General features: G+C 44.3%; 1 protein-coding gene across 1 annotated transcript in view; it reads right to left on the reverse strand.

Annotated features, from left to right (window-relative positions):
- The window catches only part of ADK (adenosine kinase), a 278,665-nt gene extending 262,474 nt beyond the window's left edge, over positions 1 to 16,191 (reverse strand). Inside the window, exons 1-2 of the mRNA XM_027460598.3 lie at positions 16,033 to 16,191; positions 2,908 to 2,982 (exon numbers count right to left, since the gene is read on the reverse strand). Coding sequence (XP_027316399.1) covers positions 2,908 to 2,982; positions 16,033 to 16,088 — 131 coding nt within the window. The 5' untranslated portion in view covers positions 16,089 to 16,191. The remainder of the gene's footprint in view (positions 1 to 2,907; positions 2,983 to 16,032) is intronic.
- Positions 16,192 to 16,239: the final 48 nt, after the last annotated feature.

The following is a 16,239-nucleotide window of genomic DNA, read 5'->3' on the forward strand; positions in this document are numbered from 1 at the left end:
AAAGTTAGAGGTACTGAGTTTCTCTGGAAAGTGGTTTTAAAGCATGAGCATTGGTTAAACAGAATTTCTTTGTCTGCTTTAATCTATATGACATATTAAATCCTATGAAGTTATACTTAAATGCCTGTTACAAATTCCATAGGTAAAGGATTCATTTCTGTTGAATGTCACACGTAGAATCTAGTAAACAAATTACACTGAAAGCTTTAATAACACCTCTTAGCAAAGTTACTTTCACAGATTAACATGGCTATAGTCAACAATTCACCCACAAAGCATCTCCCCTTCTTTCTTTCCTCTCCCACCCATAAAAATCTCCATTTTCATCAAGTATCTATATCCGCAAAAAAATGAAGGGGTAAAAAAAATATTGGGTTAATCCAAATTAGAATGACATGCAGAAAACTATCCATCTATATTTCTTTCATGCAGATATTCAGGAAAAAAGGGGGGAGGACGGAAGGGGGTCTTCAAAAGACTGCTCGCCAGTTGTGTGAACAGAATCTGAAGTGGTTTTGGATATCACCAGCCTTCAGTAGTACCATAGACATTGCTAAACTTTTCAGACTGTCTCCCCAGAGATAAGATCAAAAAAACCTAACTCCCTGCCAGAGGCCGTGATTTCCCTGGCTCAGGTAATACCAGACTGCTGCTGCGGTCTGAAAAACTGACTGACACAGTCAAGTTCTGTTGTGACATAAATCAAGACCACCTCTCATAGAAAGAGTCTATGAAAGGCTTAAAGCTTTCCAAAATTGTCAAGATACTGAAGACTTCGGCCCAAGTCCAGATGAAACCAAAATTCAACTTTGAAAGAAAAGTGATAGGGCTATGTTAATAACCCAAGGCAAAAACACAAACCCAACCCTCCAACACTGCTTGTTTCTTCAAGCCAGTATTGCATGGCAGCAAGTTGTTTTGCATCTGCCAGTGGTAGGACTGCTATTATGTGTTTATTCTCAAGTTTGTTTATAAAATGGTGTGTACACAGTTTATATATTGTTCAAAGGATTATTTGAGACTTCCTACACAATCTTATACTGTTTCCATTTTATTAATAGAAGTTACAAAAATCATCTGGCTAGCAGGACTCATTTTAACATTCTCTTATTTCATTGACAAAAGACGTTGATTAAACTCACAAGATCAAGCCCTTTATTCCAAACAAAGGTATTTACTCTTAAAAGAGTGGTTTTACAAGAGAGGAGATTGGACTGAAAGGAACAGAACAGCCTCTTTTCATACTCTCAAGTCAAAGCCCAGCTGGCCTCATGGTCCCACTGAAACACTAATCTAGTTGACGAGGTGAGAGACTCCAGAAGTGATCGATTGTTGCCAAGACACCAAGAGCTAACCCTATGGGGCTAGAGATGGCCACATGCCTTCTTCGACAAAGAAAAACAGAAATTTGGCTGGTATGATCAACAGGGTCTGTCAAGTGCTTTGCAGTCCCGAAACACTCGTGTTCTTCCACCTCCCTGAAGTATTTGAAAAACTTAATTCTAGGACTTCTAAAATAACTAGGTTAGCTACTTCGTTTCCTCTCACAGTCTGAGGATGCATGGGATTTGATTCCTACTTCAGGAAGTACTGCAAACACAGTTGGACTTGAAGTGTGCTTGTCCATTTTTTAAGTGGACAACGATGCACACACACTGACAAACAGGAAGCTAGAAGAAAAATCAGGTACGTAAGAAGAGCGTAGACAAGCTTCCCAGTTTCCAGGTTATTAGCAGAGCTATCACACTGTCTGCAGGTCCCCTGTGAAACTGCTGGAGGACTGCTTATTGCTTTAAATAATTCAGTGCTCCACAGAGGCATTTTGGCAGTTAAGAAATGCTCACAAAGCAGATGATGTTCCAGGAGATAGTTTAACTCGTCTGACAGGACTCAAATTTGCATACGTAAATTTGAGTGATAAAAATATCAGCTGCAAAACAAATACATTATTGTGTTTAACAAAGCTTCATAACAAAAGATTTGTGGCTGACAATACATATTCAAACTCTGCACCTGTTATTTATTTAGTGATTAGAAATTTATTCCTGATCAGGTGTTCCCATTAAAAACACAAAATGACTAGAGAAAAGGAGTACTTTTAAAATGAAACAAAGAATAGTGAGCAGAGCACTTTGAAAGACGAAATCAACTTTCTGACTTATCACTTGAAAACTAGAGACACAAAGCAGCACCAAGTGGAATAAACTGAGCTCATGCTGAAGAATCTAACAGAACAGCTACATTTTACAACTCTGGAAGAGCCACATCTCTATAAACTGATCTGAGAATGAGTAATCTCAACGCTACCAGGAATATACAAACAGTAATTCAGTGATACGGTTATATGGATGGTAGCATAACAACTAGGCTTATGTAAGATAACAGGCTTCCTGATAACAGTGGTCCTGGTCTTTACTGATAAATTGAAATGAAATCTAAAAATTGAAGTACACATGCATAACTTTTCTTGTTGTTACAGAAATGGGTCATTTGCCCCCAAATTCATTACCAAACAAAGAGAAAAAGAGTGCTGTAACAATATATTAAAAACAGCACATTTATACAACAGGTAAATGCATCACACTGACATTAATGATTGCTTCCAATTAAAGCCAACCAAAGATTACACTAAAAGACCAGAATATATAATTGGTAGGAAAAAAAAAATAGTACTAAAAACACATTCTGAAACACTGAAGTTGTTCACTGACACCACCACCACAACTTCATCTGGCCAGAACAATAAAATGACTGATGGAATAAATATTCTTTGAGGAAAAGCCAAAAATCCCTCAGAAGTCAGTGTAAACTTAGCATTACTTACTCCTCTTAATAGGCATCATTCTGGAAACAGAACTGACAAAAAAAAAAAAAAAAAAAAAAAGAGAGAAAAAAGTCAAGACTTACTTGTCAAGGAAGTCCTTGTCCACAACCGCACAGATGTCAAGCAGAGGATTTCCCATGCCAAACAGGACATTTTCACTGTAAGAGAACCAATTATTTTAAAGTTACTTTAATACAGTACATTGAAGATTTATTTTATTTAATCTTTTATTAGAGAGGGAAGTTTTTCTTTAATACAACCGAGGAACAAAAAGTGTGTTTTAATCAACTGAGATTAAGAGCCTATGGATTCTGCATTGTCAGCCATTTCAGGATGCAATGCCTCCTATGAAGAACATTCATTCTCGCTTTTTGATCAAACTGAAATTCATTACGACTTTCACCACATAAAAACAAGCCATCAGTAGATACTGTCAACAACTGAATGAGCTGGCTTTTGTTATTTTATTTTTCGAAGACCCATCCAGAAATCACGTATTACATTTTCCTGACAAGCACACATTTGGGCGATAATGCACTAATACCCAGGGATTAGATACATGGCCTAATGTCAACTGGGAGTGAATGCAGCCATTCTCTAAGGCTGCCTAAAACAACATTCAAAACCACCACATTCCTTGCTAAGCCAACACCTGCTGCCTACAGCTGGCAGGACAAGCACTTGCTACCAAAGGTAGTGTTGGTATCAACGCCACCAAATAAGTCTCCCTCTTTACCAAGCCCCTGTTAAGCATTAGCAGAGGAAGCAGATTCCCGGTCTCTCCATCCCCCAAATAGCACTACTGCAGCCTTCACTAACTGAATGCTCAAAGCTGGATAACGCTATCAGCTGAATCTCAAACCCAATGAGTTTCCAATTGTTTTGGCCCCTTTAGAGCAGGAGAAATGTTTTACAGACACGACATCTGTCCACTAAATGGTGGATTTCATTAACTTCTATTCAGCAAGATAAGAAAACAGAAGACAGAACAAGCAGAAGGGAGATGGCACGGAACAACCTCCCGAACTGCATCCAACAGAGCCTGGAAACTCAACCACGTACTTCCTCTCACAGCTAACAAGAAAGGCCCTTAGCTGACAAATATTTGTCAAACTTGGAGATGCTTGCCAAAAACACAGTCACGCTTCCTCTTCTTTAGGATGCCATATTAGTCTCTGCTACATGTTAAATTCTGAAGTCCAGAAATGAAGAAGTGGCCAACATGATTAACACCCTTGATGGAGATGTAGCAAACCATGCCTGACGTAGCTTATTTTTTGTTGTAGCTTTAAAGAGAGGCCTTCACATTCCAGTTCACTGTATTGCCAAGTTCATGTGGAAGACTGAGACAGAAATAGAGCTCACTTATAACTGAAGCAGGCAAAATCTGCTTGGTAAAAAAAAAATATGTATTTCCAAGTATTTCTGCTAGTGTGAGAAGCGCTGTTTTTGGTAAATACTAAAACACAAAAAGCAGATCAAAATAATGCTAGGTTATACACAGGTGGAAGAAAAGAGGAGGGGAAGACAGATTCAAGTTAAGACAACATAAGGATAAAGGCGATTGCAGTCAGAGCCCCTAGATGGGACATTTTTACATTTTAAAAACTACTTCATCAGTAGTATCATAGGACCCATTCTACCCTGGTCTATCCCGGACAGTCCTGTTCTATCCTCAAGTTTTCATTCTCCCAATGGTTTTTACAATCACCCCCTCTCAAGTACACTCGAGACTGTGTAGTAAGGTGCCATCGGGGATGCAAAGTTTCAAGAAAAGATAGGTGTGGAAGATGTAACACAACTTATTTTTGCAAATAAGCTGAAGACACGAACTAATATATACTAGCAGCTAGCCTTGTGTCTTTAATTAACAGATGTTTCTACATTTTCAGTTACTTCAGCTGGATGTTTGAATTAAGGAAGTCCCAAGATACTAGAACTGCACGCTTAAAACTGCACGCTATCATTTGCAAACAGGAAAGGGGAAAAAAAAAAATACAATTAATAAAGAATCACAAGCTCCATTTGTACTGGAGACGGTAATCATATCACACCGAGTATTGTAAAAATACCTTCTTGGATTCTTGGATTAAATAGGAAGAGTCTAAACAATCTCTTAAATAAAAGTCACATTTAAAAAATTGAACAAGTTAAAGCTGACAACACTGCGATCAGCATTTTCTAATACTAGATTTGCAAACCACCATACGAAGACTCCAGTGTTTCTACTGTTTAAGACCTTGCAGTGTAAACCCTTAGGACATTCAACGTGATTAACCTAACGCTACATTTCAGTAGTGTGCAAGTTGCACTTCATTACACTGCAAATCACCCTTCCCTGCTTGAAGGGCTGCAAATTGCCTGCCCTGTTACACTGCTGCTTCATTTGTGGCATCAGATGAGGTAGGCAGTTACTCAGCTGTAATGCACCCCTCTGTACCGACAGTAAGAAAAGAATATGTCACATATACAATAGCTGACTTTAAAGAGCAAAAACACATAAACAAACATAAATTTAGGATCCTGTAGGACACTAAGTTTACAAATCACCAAAGCAAGCATCAGAGACGCTGGAATGTTACATTCTCACTGAGTTTAATGCTTTCAACACCACATGTGAACCTTACTGGCTTTGTGTCTGCTTCTCAGTCACACTGGACACCTGGACTGATCAAAGCTTCACAGATTATTTGTGACCACCTAGATATAAAATAGCAAGGAAGCAGCAAGAGATTGCTCCAATGTTAGATTTCACAATATGCTGGTTATTTGAGTAATACACCTCTGCATCAGACATGGAACAAACACTTATGCACACCGCAGCCTCCTTGACTCCATCCAGTCCCGTCTCCTGCACGCAAGTGATGGTATCTACTCATTCCAGAAGGATGTTCCTGTCTAATTTGACTAACCTATTGCAAAAGAACATTTATCTCTTCAAGAAACAAGTGATAAGCCCTCCACCTGCAAAAATTAATGACGTACATCTGACTATATCAATACCAATGTGTGGGTGTGTATATATACATGCATATGCAATAGGCATATGCATACAGTACATATACAAGAACAAGATGTTGATACAAATCTAAGGCTTGTTCGGACACAGAAATATGCCATCCGCGTCGTAGACAAAACTACACGAACAACGCCAGCCTGCTTGACAGAAAGCTTAGATGCATTAGACGGCTTAGGATGCATTTGCATTCTAAATGCTTGGCAAGAAGTAATGTATTTTAATGAGTTTGTCATTTACCACTGGACTGGATGAAGAGTTAGTTTTAATTATAAGTTCCATGTAATCCATTAAATGTATCTTCATCTCCTAATTACGGCATTTTGAGAGGAGATCACCATTAATCTTTCACAAATAGACAGAGCCCATCACACAGGACTCTCTCCTCACCACAATTTGCAGAAATAACGGAGCGCAACTAAACTGGTGGAATGTAAAAACAAAACAACCTAAACAAACAAAAAAAGCCATCAGTACTGAGCTGCCCTTCAACCATTTTGAAAGAGATCAACAACACTAACCACAACTGAATGATCTGAAAAGCTGTGTCTGAAATCCTGGTCATATATTAATAATCATTATGCTGCTCCTGGCATCTTTAAAAATAAAGTTCTGCCTCTAGCTGGCTGCTGAACACTGGCAGTACCATGTCTAAGTATCATCCAATTCTGTTATCACCGATAACTACTGCGCACTTGATTGGAACAGCAGCATCAAAATGTCAGTGAAAGCACTGGGCACTGGTACACAGATAGAGGAATAGTTTGAGCACTTGGCTACAGCATTTCTTGCTTAAAAAAAAAATTCCATTACCTCTTAAAAAGCATTTCACATTTTCTCTTGTTAATTGCCGCAAAGATACTCTCGTCTACATAATAGCAACAAATAGCAATGGGAGCTAAGTTGATAAATCCACCTTTTTTATTAGTCTGTGACAACCTCATCCTGCTGTGCAGCTGTAACGTACACAGAAATAAATTATTATGCTGACTCACTTTACAGTCAAAAAGCCATAATAAAACACGATTGGGAAACTTGGGTGTCCCGGCTGCGTGACAGAACCTCAATGCACCGCCTGCTGTACGCCCAGCCTTCCATTTACCAATGTAAGGTGACGATTTGTAAAACCTGACAGCTCAGGTACACCTATAGGGCACGATCCTACCCTAAGGAGTAACGCCAAACCAGGCACGTTCGAAGCGCTTTTACTTCAGTCGCACGGGAGCACAGTCAGACCTTACGTAACACAAGGTCTGGATTCACCAAAGATCCCTCACACGGGTTGATGAAACCAAGCAGCACCACACCAGCCGCATCTGAACAGCCAGAAGCTTTTGACTAACAGCTTTCCTCTCTCACCGCGCCTCCCTACACAACGTAATTACAGGTGAGTTACACGGCGTTCGCTGCTGGCCCTCTGACGCTGAAACCACTTCAGAGCTGTCACCGTGTGGTTCCTGAGCTTCCCCCACCTCCAGCCAGCCACCTCAGCGGACAGCACCCAAATGCCCGCGCTGTCCTCGTTCAGGTCTGAGGTACGGGCAGCACGTGGCGAAGGAGCTGCCTGCCCACACGCCGGCTTTCTGGAGCATCTTCAGCGAAGACAGCATCCACCACCAAACTTTGGTGGCCTTCTGCAGCCAGACAGCGGTGGGTGCTCACACACCCAGCCTAAAGGAGGCAGCGCTGCCACGGGGGCACGCGGCAGGGACCCCTCAGGCAGCCCAGCGAGGCTGGGCAGGACCGGGCAGGGTGGCTCACCCCGGCGCGCCTCCAGGCACGGACCCGGCGCTGCTCGCCCCGACAGCACCGCGGCCACGGCGGCCGCCGGCACCTGGATGCCGGGCAGCGAGCGGGGGCTGCGTGCGGGGGCGGCGAGGCCGGGGCTCGCCCAGCCCTGCGGGGAGCTCGTTGTGCCCGGGCACCGCCGCCTCCTGGGCGCAGCGCAGCGGAGCGGGGCTGCCGGTGCGGGGCTCCCCCGCACGCCTGGGACCGAGGGGACCGGGGGTGGAAGGAGGGATGGAGAGATGCAGGGAGGGACGCGGCGCCCGCCCCGCCGCCCGCTGGTTCCCCGGGGAGCCGCGGCGGGGCTCGGCGTTACCTGAGGGTGGGCATGGCGCCCCGCCGCCTGCCGCCGCCTGCCGTCGCCTCCCCGCCCGCTGCCCGCCGCCCGCCCCGCCTGGCTCGGCCGCGACTGAGCCGCCGGCCACGGCCCGCCCGAGCCACTTGCGCGCCGCCGCCCCGCCCCGCCCGCCCGCGCGCTCCGCCATTGGCCGGGCGGCGGCCGGGGGCGGTCCCGTGGCGGCGGGGAGCCGCGGGGAGCCCGGCGCTGCGGGGCGGCCGCCGGCCTCGCGCCCCGGCTCGGACGCGCGCGGTACCGGGCGGCGGCGGCGCGGCCCGACCCGACCCGCCCGGTGCCCCGGGCTCCCCGGCCGCCATCTTTGATGCGGGCAGGCAGCAGCGCCTCCCCGGGACTCGAGGGGCCGCCGCCTCCATGCCCCTGCCCCAGGGGGGAGCCACAGCCCCCGCCATAAGGGAGGGGAACGGGCTGGGGGCAGCGCGCAGGGGCCGGGCTGTGTCGCAGTGCCCGCAGTAAAGATGGCCAGCGCGGCCCCGGGCACTGCCAGGGCACCGTGACAACGGCTGTGCTCCCGAGGGCGCCCCGCACCCCTCAGGCTGTGACAGGTCCCCCTGCCCGCAGCCACCCCATGGCCCTGCTGCCACCATCCCGGCTGTGTGCCCCGGGGCTGCTCCAGGACAAGCCGTCCCCCCCCAGCGCGGAGCAAAGCCCCCCACAGCGCACAAGGATGCGCTTTGACGCCTTTTATTGGCACCTGCTGGGTACGACCTCAGTGAGGCCCTGGCCACCTTCTTGACGCCTTCCTCAGCCGCCGCTGACAGGCACCTGCCGGGCCCTGACACGCCAGGTGCAGGTGCAGGGTCTCCTTATCTCCAGACGCGAGGTTACTGTACTCACGGGTTGCCACACGCAGCTTCCAGGCGTGGCTCTGTCATCCCCACCTGCCTCAGGCCGAGCGGGGACACTGCTGAGATGCGGGCCTGGCTGCCACCATCCAAGCCCTTCACCTTCCAACCTCATCCCGAAGCGCGTGACATCCGAAGGGAGCTGCCAGGCCACGGGGGGAAAGCATCGGCAACGCCAGGTTGGTGTTTTTCTCTCTTCCTGTCTTCCTGCCCACTTGCTCTTCATTTGGCTGCCAGATTACTGCTCCCCCGTGACGATTTGGCGCTTGTTTTGTTAACTTACCAGCACCAGAAGCACTGATTCATGAAACTGATGTCAGAAAGGGTTGTTTTTGCCAAAAGTGAATCCCACGTTGTTCTGTTAAGTAAGGCTATATTACCTCTAATTAAATACGTAAACTTCCAAATGATGTGTTTATTATTAGCCTTTGCCTCTTCATCTACAAAATGGGAATATCGTACTCAGAAAAAATTAAAGCCTGACATTTCGAGTATTTGCTGATTTTCAGGTGTGTCTTAAGTTGTCAAAATTTGAGATATTCATGATGCTTAAGGACCTACGGCATCACTAGAAGATAACAGGAATATTTACGTTTAATACCTGAGGTTAAACAGATTTCTTTGGATTTCCCAACTGGACTCTCAAAATGAATTATCACTCAAAAAGTTTTCGTTATTAAAGTTGGTCATGGGTCTTAAAAAGTCAAATTAAGGGGAGTGGGAAATACATCCAATCACTTAAGCGAAAGCTTGCAATACACAATACAACAGTTTCCCAAACCCTGAAGTAGGATTTTAAACTGTAATTAAAAGTAAATACTGTATTTGGACACACAATGGCTGTATCCTCCCATCTGTGCTGAACAATTAATTACTCTTATTTTAACAATTTCAGTGCCTAACAGCCAAACCTCTGTTTTGTAACTGAAAATGAGGGGGTGGAGGGAAATCCTGTCACACAGACAAATGTAACAATAGCAGTAACAAAACTCGTGTCTTGTTAGTCCCATCGCAACATTTTCAGTAATAAATACATGTTTAAAAAAATCAAGAAGTAGCGTCCCTCATAAATAGCGTCCCGGCTTTAACAAGCACATAAGAAAGAACATAAAAGGGACCAAACAGATATAACACATTACCTATATTTGTAGTAATGTCTACCATATATCAACTGCATATTATGAATATCAAGCTACAGAGTCCAAACGAGGTAGCATCAAAAGTTTCTAACTTTTTACCAATTCAGCAAGATGCTATGAGAAGGCTGTTTTTCTAGAAAATTAAACAACCTTTTGTGAATTAGCACAATAGCACTTGTCAGTAGCACTTTATAAACTGAAACTATTCCCAAGTGTACGAACAATCATGTTGCTTGCACTAACACATACCTGCAGAACCTACTGTTACTGATGTCTTTGAGGCATCACCTACCACTACTGGGGTTTTTGGTTGTCTGCCAGATAACTTCTAGATATCTTGACACACAGCTAGAGCAAGAGCAATCAGGGAAGCCCTAATAAAACAGTCATTTATCAATTATGGTCATTCACAGATTAACTTTGTGAAGCTTGTGCCACAAGTTTGACTTGTAGTCACACCAGCTGTGTGCTAGGCAGCCTGTCTCAACTCGCGCAGCCCATCCAGCTCCTTCCAAACTTGCTCAGCTTGCACAGAGCGGCTGACCCATGCCTTTGCACATGTTTTGGCTTCAGAAATCCCAGCAAAAATACAGAATCCACAACTTTTCATCTAAAAACATATAGTACCTGATAGGGTCTAGCCACAATTTCTCCTGACTGCTTCTGTTATTATACAGTAAGGAATAGAAGTTCTGGGCCATCTCAGTTCCTGTATGTATGATGAACTACTGCACCTCAGGTGACTCCACTAAAGTGCTTACACAAACAGACAAGTATGGGAGAGCTTGCAAAACAGCACTTTATTGAAGCAATCTGAGAAACTATACATTTTATACATACATAACTTGTGTAACCAAGATATAGGCAAACTAGGCCTTAGCCTTGGACTGCATTGTGCTCTGTAACACAATATTCAGTATAAATCATCTACATCACAACAAAACCAAAAAGTTCTCCATCAACCCTCATATTTCATGCAATTTCTTCTAAGTACTAAAATAAGGTTAATTTTGGGTAAGCTGTCCATGCTACTACCTCTGCGAGACAGAAGGTTGATCGTTTACCTAATAGCCTCAGCCAACATTATAAAATGGGACTAGCAAGCACGAAGTCCATTAACTGTCTTTTGGAAAGAGCATTTTACACATCTTATATGTGTCTTCTACAAAAATGATTGTTTTGAAACTATTTCTGCAGAGAAAAAAATGTATTTTACAATAAAATATAACATTTTTAGCTTATATGAATATCTTAGCAAACTCTTAGGAATATTTTACATTTTAAATCCCATAGCATAATCCATTTCTTTTAGACCAGCTTCACAAACAATACAGCTGTAAAAGCAAAAGAAAATCCGTAAATTCTAATCTAAAAGAAAATCTGTAAGTCTGTTGCCTTCCTTGTATTACAGACAGCTATTCTTTTTTCCTCTATCTTATTCAAGTCAAACAGCCTAATCCTTTAGTTCCAACTGCTTTGTAACTCTGAATGTATAAGAAAAAATAATATTTAATATCTTTCACTAGAAATGCAATCCAAAAGTAGCATAAAAGCAGCAAGTTGCCTTACATTACCATATCCTTCAGGCATGGAACAGCTTTGACTGCGACCAAACAATCATTAAAGAAATGATTACATTACAAAATGGGAAAAAAATAATAAAAAAAACTTCACTTAATTCTGAGTAATACTCAAAGACTTCTCTCCTTCACACAAAATGCTTATTTATTGTATAAATAACATTAGTATGTAACGTAAATTGAAATGAGTTAAGAAGCAAGTTCTGTACATACAAGATGAAAATCCTTGAGAAAACCTAGTGTTCACATCATATCTTTGAGTTCAATTTACCTCTTTCAAGAAGATAAGGTTTTCCGACACATTGCCAGCAAATACTAATTAATGACCTTTAGACAGCTACACATTCCCTGCTTCTGAAACTGGTTTTGTGAAATATTCACGTACTTTGCCTCTGTAAGTAACTATTCCAATTCAATATCACAACCTTGAGTCACAAGCCAGAGTTTTGGTTCAAACATTTCCACTTCAAATAGACCTCAGCGAGAATAGAGGAAGCCAAGGTCTTGTTCTGCATAAAGTCTGTTTTACACTATTACAATTGACACTATATTCAATTACTTCTCTGTCTCCTTTCCAGACATCTTCCATGTCTGCTTATAAGTAACATTAGTAGATCCGATTAGATGAGTAATTCTACACAAGCTGTTTCATTTGCTGAAAAATAAGGAACTCTCAAAATTGGTAGAATTCACAGGAACTTCATGACTCATTATTAAATAGTCATATTTGCACTGGTTCCCCTCCCACATGTAATCGTGCATGTAAGCACCTCTCGCGACAAGACTGGTCCTGCTGGCTTCAGTGAGGCAACACACTAAGTCGGAGGCATACATTTTTGGAGGATACTAGGAGAGACTAACTACCCCTGAATGACCCTTCTGCCAGGTGGGCTGCAGGTACTGTCAGTGGAGGAAGGACTAGACCCCTGCTGTGCTCATGGTTCAGAGCACGTATAGCCTTCCCGTAGCCTCCTCTTTCCTCAAGTCACACACTTCTTCCCAATAAAGCACAGGATTTCTTTAATTAAAAGGATGGGAACACCCTAACAAGCTTCTCCAACACGGGAATGCAAAAGTGTAGAAACTGTGTCCCATAACACATGCTTTGATAAATCCTGCATGATTACATCAACAACTGCAGAAGAAACGTGGCAATCCACACAGCGATCTGAGTTACAGAGCAGCACAATGGAAGCAAGATCCTAAACCCTGACAGGGAGATAGTCTCCATGCTGCAGGTCAGTCAGTGTTGGGATGTATTTCTGTCAACATGACTTTGAAGGGAAGATTGCTGCTGCTACGTCTTAGATGAAGCAAAATTAGAAATATATGTCCCACGTGTCATCAAAAGGTTTTATTTGTCTACTTTCTAAAGGGGTCTAAATATTCATCTGAAAAAAAATAAAAAATCTGCTGGTTTTATCCTTCTGGGAGCAAACACAGCAAGGTGCTAGAGTCAGATCTTTCTTTGTACCAAGAGGCTATCAAGAGTACTGACACAGGGAAAGTGACCTGCGTTTCCACATCTGGGTAACTGAAAAGTGAAGAAATTACAAAGCAACAAAGACAGAAACTAAAAAGAATGTAAGTGGAGAGTGAGGTGGAGAAAAAAAAAAAAAAAGCCAGTGATAATGAGAGAGAGAAAAATGGTTTACTAAATTCTAACTGAAAGCTTTGTCACAGCTAATTTAAAATACTCAGAATCTTCTTTCAGTTTTAGAAAGCTGATGAAAGAATAAGCTAAATTTAAACCCTGCTTATTAAGAAAATTAAAAATGCATGAAATTAGCAACATTTCTACATTCACTACTATCAAGCTGTCTAAAATTTACTGGAACGGCAATGACAAACGACTGCTTTTGACAACAGTTACCCACAGAGCGTTTGATAATTTATTCTGAAAAGCAGTAGATGTCTAATAGCAACAGAAAAAGAGTAATATTGTACTTTGTACTTCTGCTCAAATTTGTCAGATTCAATGCTTACATTGTCTTCATGTAGATAAATCGACTTGTCCAAACAGCCAGCTACGTCATTACTATTTAATCAATGCAGCAGCTGCAGAACTGCCAGAAGGCCATCACGTAACAGAGGGGACTTGACCATGGAGGATTTCACAACTGCTCATTTTTCTCTTCTGCAAGCATGCAGATTTCTATACAGAATTACACATATCAGCCCAAACGTTTCTACAGAGAACATTCAAATTCTTCCATGGCTGTGACAGTCCATTAACAGAAGAAGCCTGGTTGTAGTTTTCACAGAATTCCAAGATAAAACCAAACCAAATGTAAAAAGGACACAGATCCTTCGTAATTCTCCTTTATAGTAATACCTCATGTTCCTAGTAAGCTGATACTACTGCTCAGTGACAAACTGCTTGCCATTCTGCAAGCCTATTTTCTGTTCAATCAGTACAGTTGACACGCACCGTGATATTTTATTTCACACAGCAGAGATGTGGTCAGAAGTCTGAGCCACGTAACATGCATTAACGGCCTTGCCTAAAGCCTGTTGGTTTTAGCGGGGATTTGCACCCGTCAATGAAGACAATACAAAACCTGACACCCAGCAGATTAACGTCAGCACAATGCCCTGTTGTGCTGGGAATGCTCCTTTGGGTCTTACGCTTGCTGGGTGGCAAACGCCAACCATCCTACATTGCCTTCAAAGAACTTCAGCTGAACCAGCTGAGCTCTGCCTACCTTACGGGGCAGCTGTTTTTGTTCTGCTTTGCCTGAAAGGCACTGAGGCTGTATCCATGCAACCTCCCTGATGCCACTTTCAGAAAGTGACAAATTAAAGATATAAGGGAGGGACATGTTTGTTGCTGATGACAATGAGTGAAATTTAACTTTTAATGTCATTTTTTGATATTAAAATAGATTGTGCAGTAGCCAGAGGAAAGATACGGGTTCATAACATATGGCAGCACAGTAAGGTGTGAGACCATCCTTGTTTGGTCCATTGCACATGGTCTTCTGAAGAGACTGTAGAGTATAAAATGTAGATGTTGAGAACAACAAATTCTTATCTAATTCTTGGTATGGTACAACAAATATGAAGTTGTTATCCCCCAAGTGATTTTTTTCAATTTTTTTTTTTTTATACTTCTTTTCTGATCTGTAGGCTAACTGCTTTCAGTGCTACCAAGCACAAGTAGCAGGGCTTCCATTAACAACCCAGCCTCGTTACAAACACAACAAAGTCAAGGGACCTCTGCCACTCGGGCTTGTACCTTCTGTACTGGCTCTCTGTACTGGAGGGGCCAAGGTCCTCCAGCAGCAGGCAGCTAAGCACGTTCTTGCAGCAAACAAGATCAGAGGTCTGCCAAATCTAGCCTGCCCACCTTACCCACTGCATGAGCCCAGCCTGGGGCCTACAACACTCATCGACACTGTTTGATCACCAGCTGATTATGGCATTGCTCTTCTTATCAGACAGCACTGGAGTCTAGCTGGCACTTCATACTGAACTAACCTGGAACAGATGGAGAGTACTCAAGTTCTAACAGCATTAGTATTTTTTTGACCCATTGTGCACCTTGCAAAATTATTATTTTTGTTTAATAGGTTGCTACAAAGTATGCTACCATGGCTTCCCATTCCATTTTGAACATCATTCACATTTTTAGCTCAATACTTCAACAATGTTCTCAAATTTTTGTATTTTTATGTTTGGGCTTGAGGCAGGTAAAACACAGTTTCCTCTAATAAGCTTTATAAGCAGAAACACTGCAGTTCCCAGTTTCTTGTTCCTCCTTGCTCTGAGGCCCACAGAAAGAGCTGATGCTTCTTAATTACAACTTTACATTGCTGCAAGCCATTTATTTTCCTTCAGAGCTCAGTTACATTTTTCCTCTTCCATTATCTGCAACTGAGCTTGTTAACTATTATTAGACTGGAGAAGTCGCTCAGCTGCCAGAGGAGCAAGTACCCTACCTTTAACAAATGTAATAGGATTAGTTCTTTGGGTACGGACATCAGTGCAGAAAGGGACTGTTCTTCAGGACTGAGATGAGAACACCTCTTTACGCTATATTTCAGCAAGTTATTAGCTACCACCAGGGCAATTTTTGGCGTTTCAAGCCCTATGTCATTAACCTGCTCCGTACCCTGAGCGCATGGAAGGAGATCAGGTATCGGGCACTTCCACCCGCGCCTTCATAACCCCACAAAACACACCAGGAACGGCAGCAGCCACAGCTCCGCTCCAGCTCTCCGACCACGCTTCCTGCACTGAGCCCCCAGGGTTCTGTCCGGGCGGTGGCACAAGCACACGAGCGGGCTGCTCCGCTGCAGGCCGGCGGCCGGGGGGGCTCGCTCAGGGTGCCCGCAGCGCTCCACGTGCCCCGCGCCCGGCCGGCCCCGCGCAGCGCCCGCGGAGCCGCACAGCGCAGCCCGAGCCGCGGGGAGCCGCGGGGAGCCCCGGGGCCACGCGTCCCGTCCCGCCCCGCCCCGTCCCGGTGCCGCCTGCCCCGGCCGCTACCTGAGCTGCTTGGGCTCCAGCTTCAGCTTCTTGGCTTGCGGCTCCCCCGCTGCCATCTTCGCGGCGCGGCGCGGCTCGGCCCGGCCCCGCCGAGCAGGGCGGGGAGGGGGGGGCGGAGGCGCGGGGAGCAGCCGCTCCGCCCGCCGCCCGGCCCCGCCGCCGCCGCCCGGCCGCCGCCGCTCCGCCCGCCCGCTCCGACCCCCCGCG

The sequence above is a fragment of the Anas platyrhynchos genome, chromosome 6, assembly GCF_047663525.1.
Source record: "Anas platyrhynchos isolate ZD024472 breed Pekin duck chromosome 6, IASCAAS_PekinDuck_T2T, whole genome shotgun sequence".
NCBI lineage: Eukaryota > Metazoa > Chordata > Aves > Anseriformes > Anatidae > Anas > Anas platyrhynchos.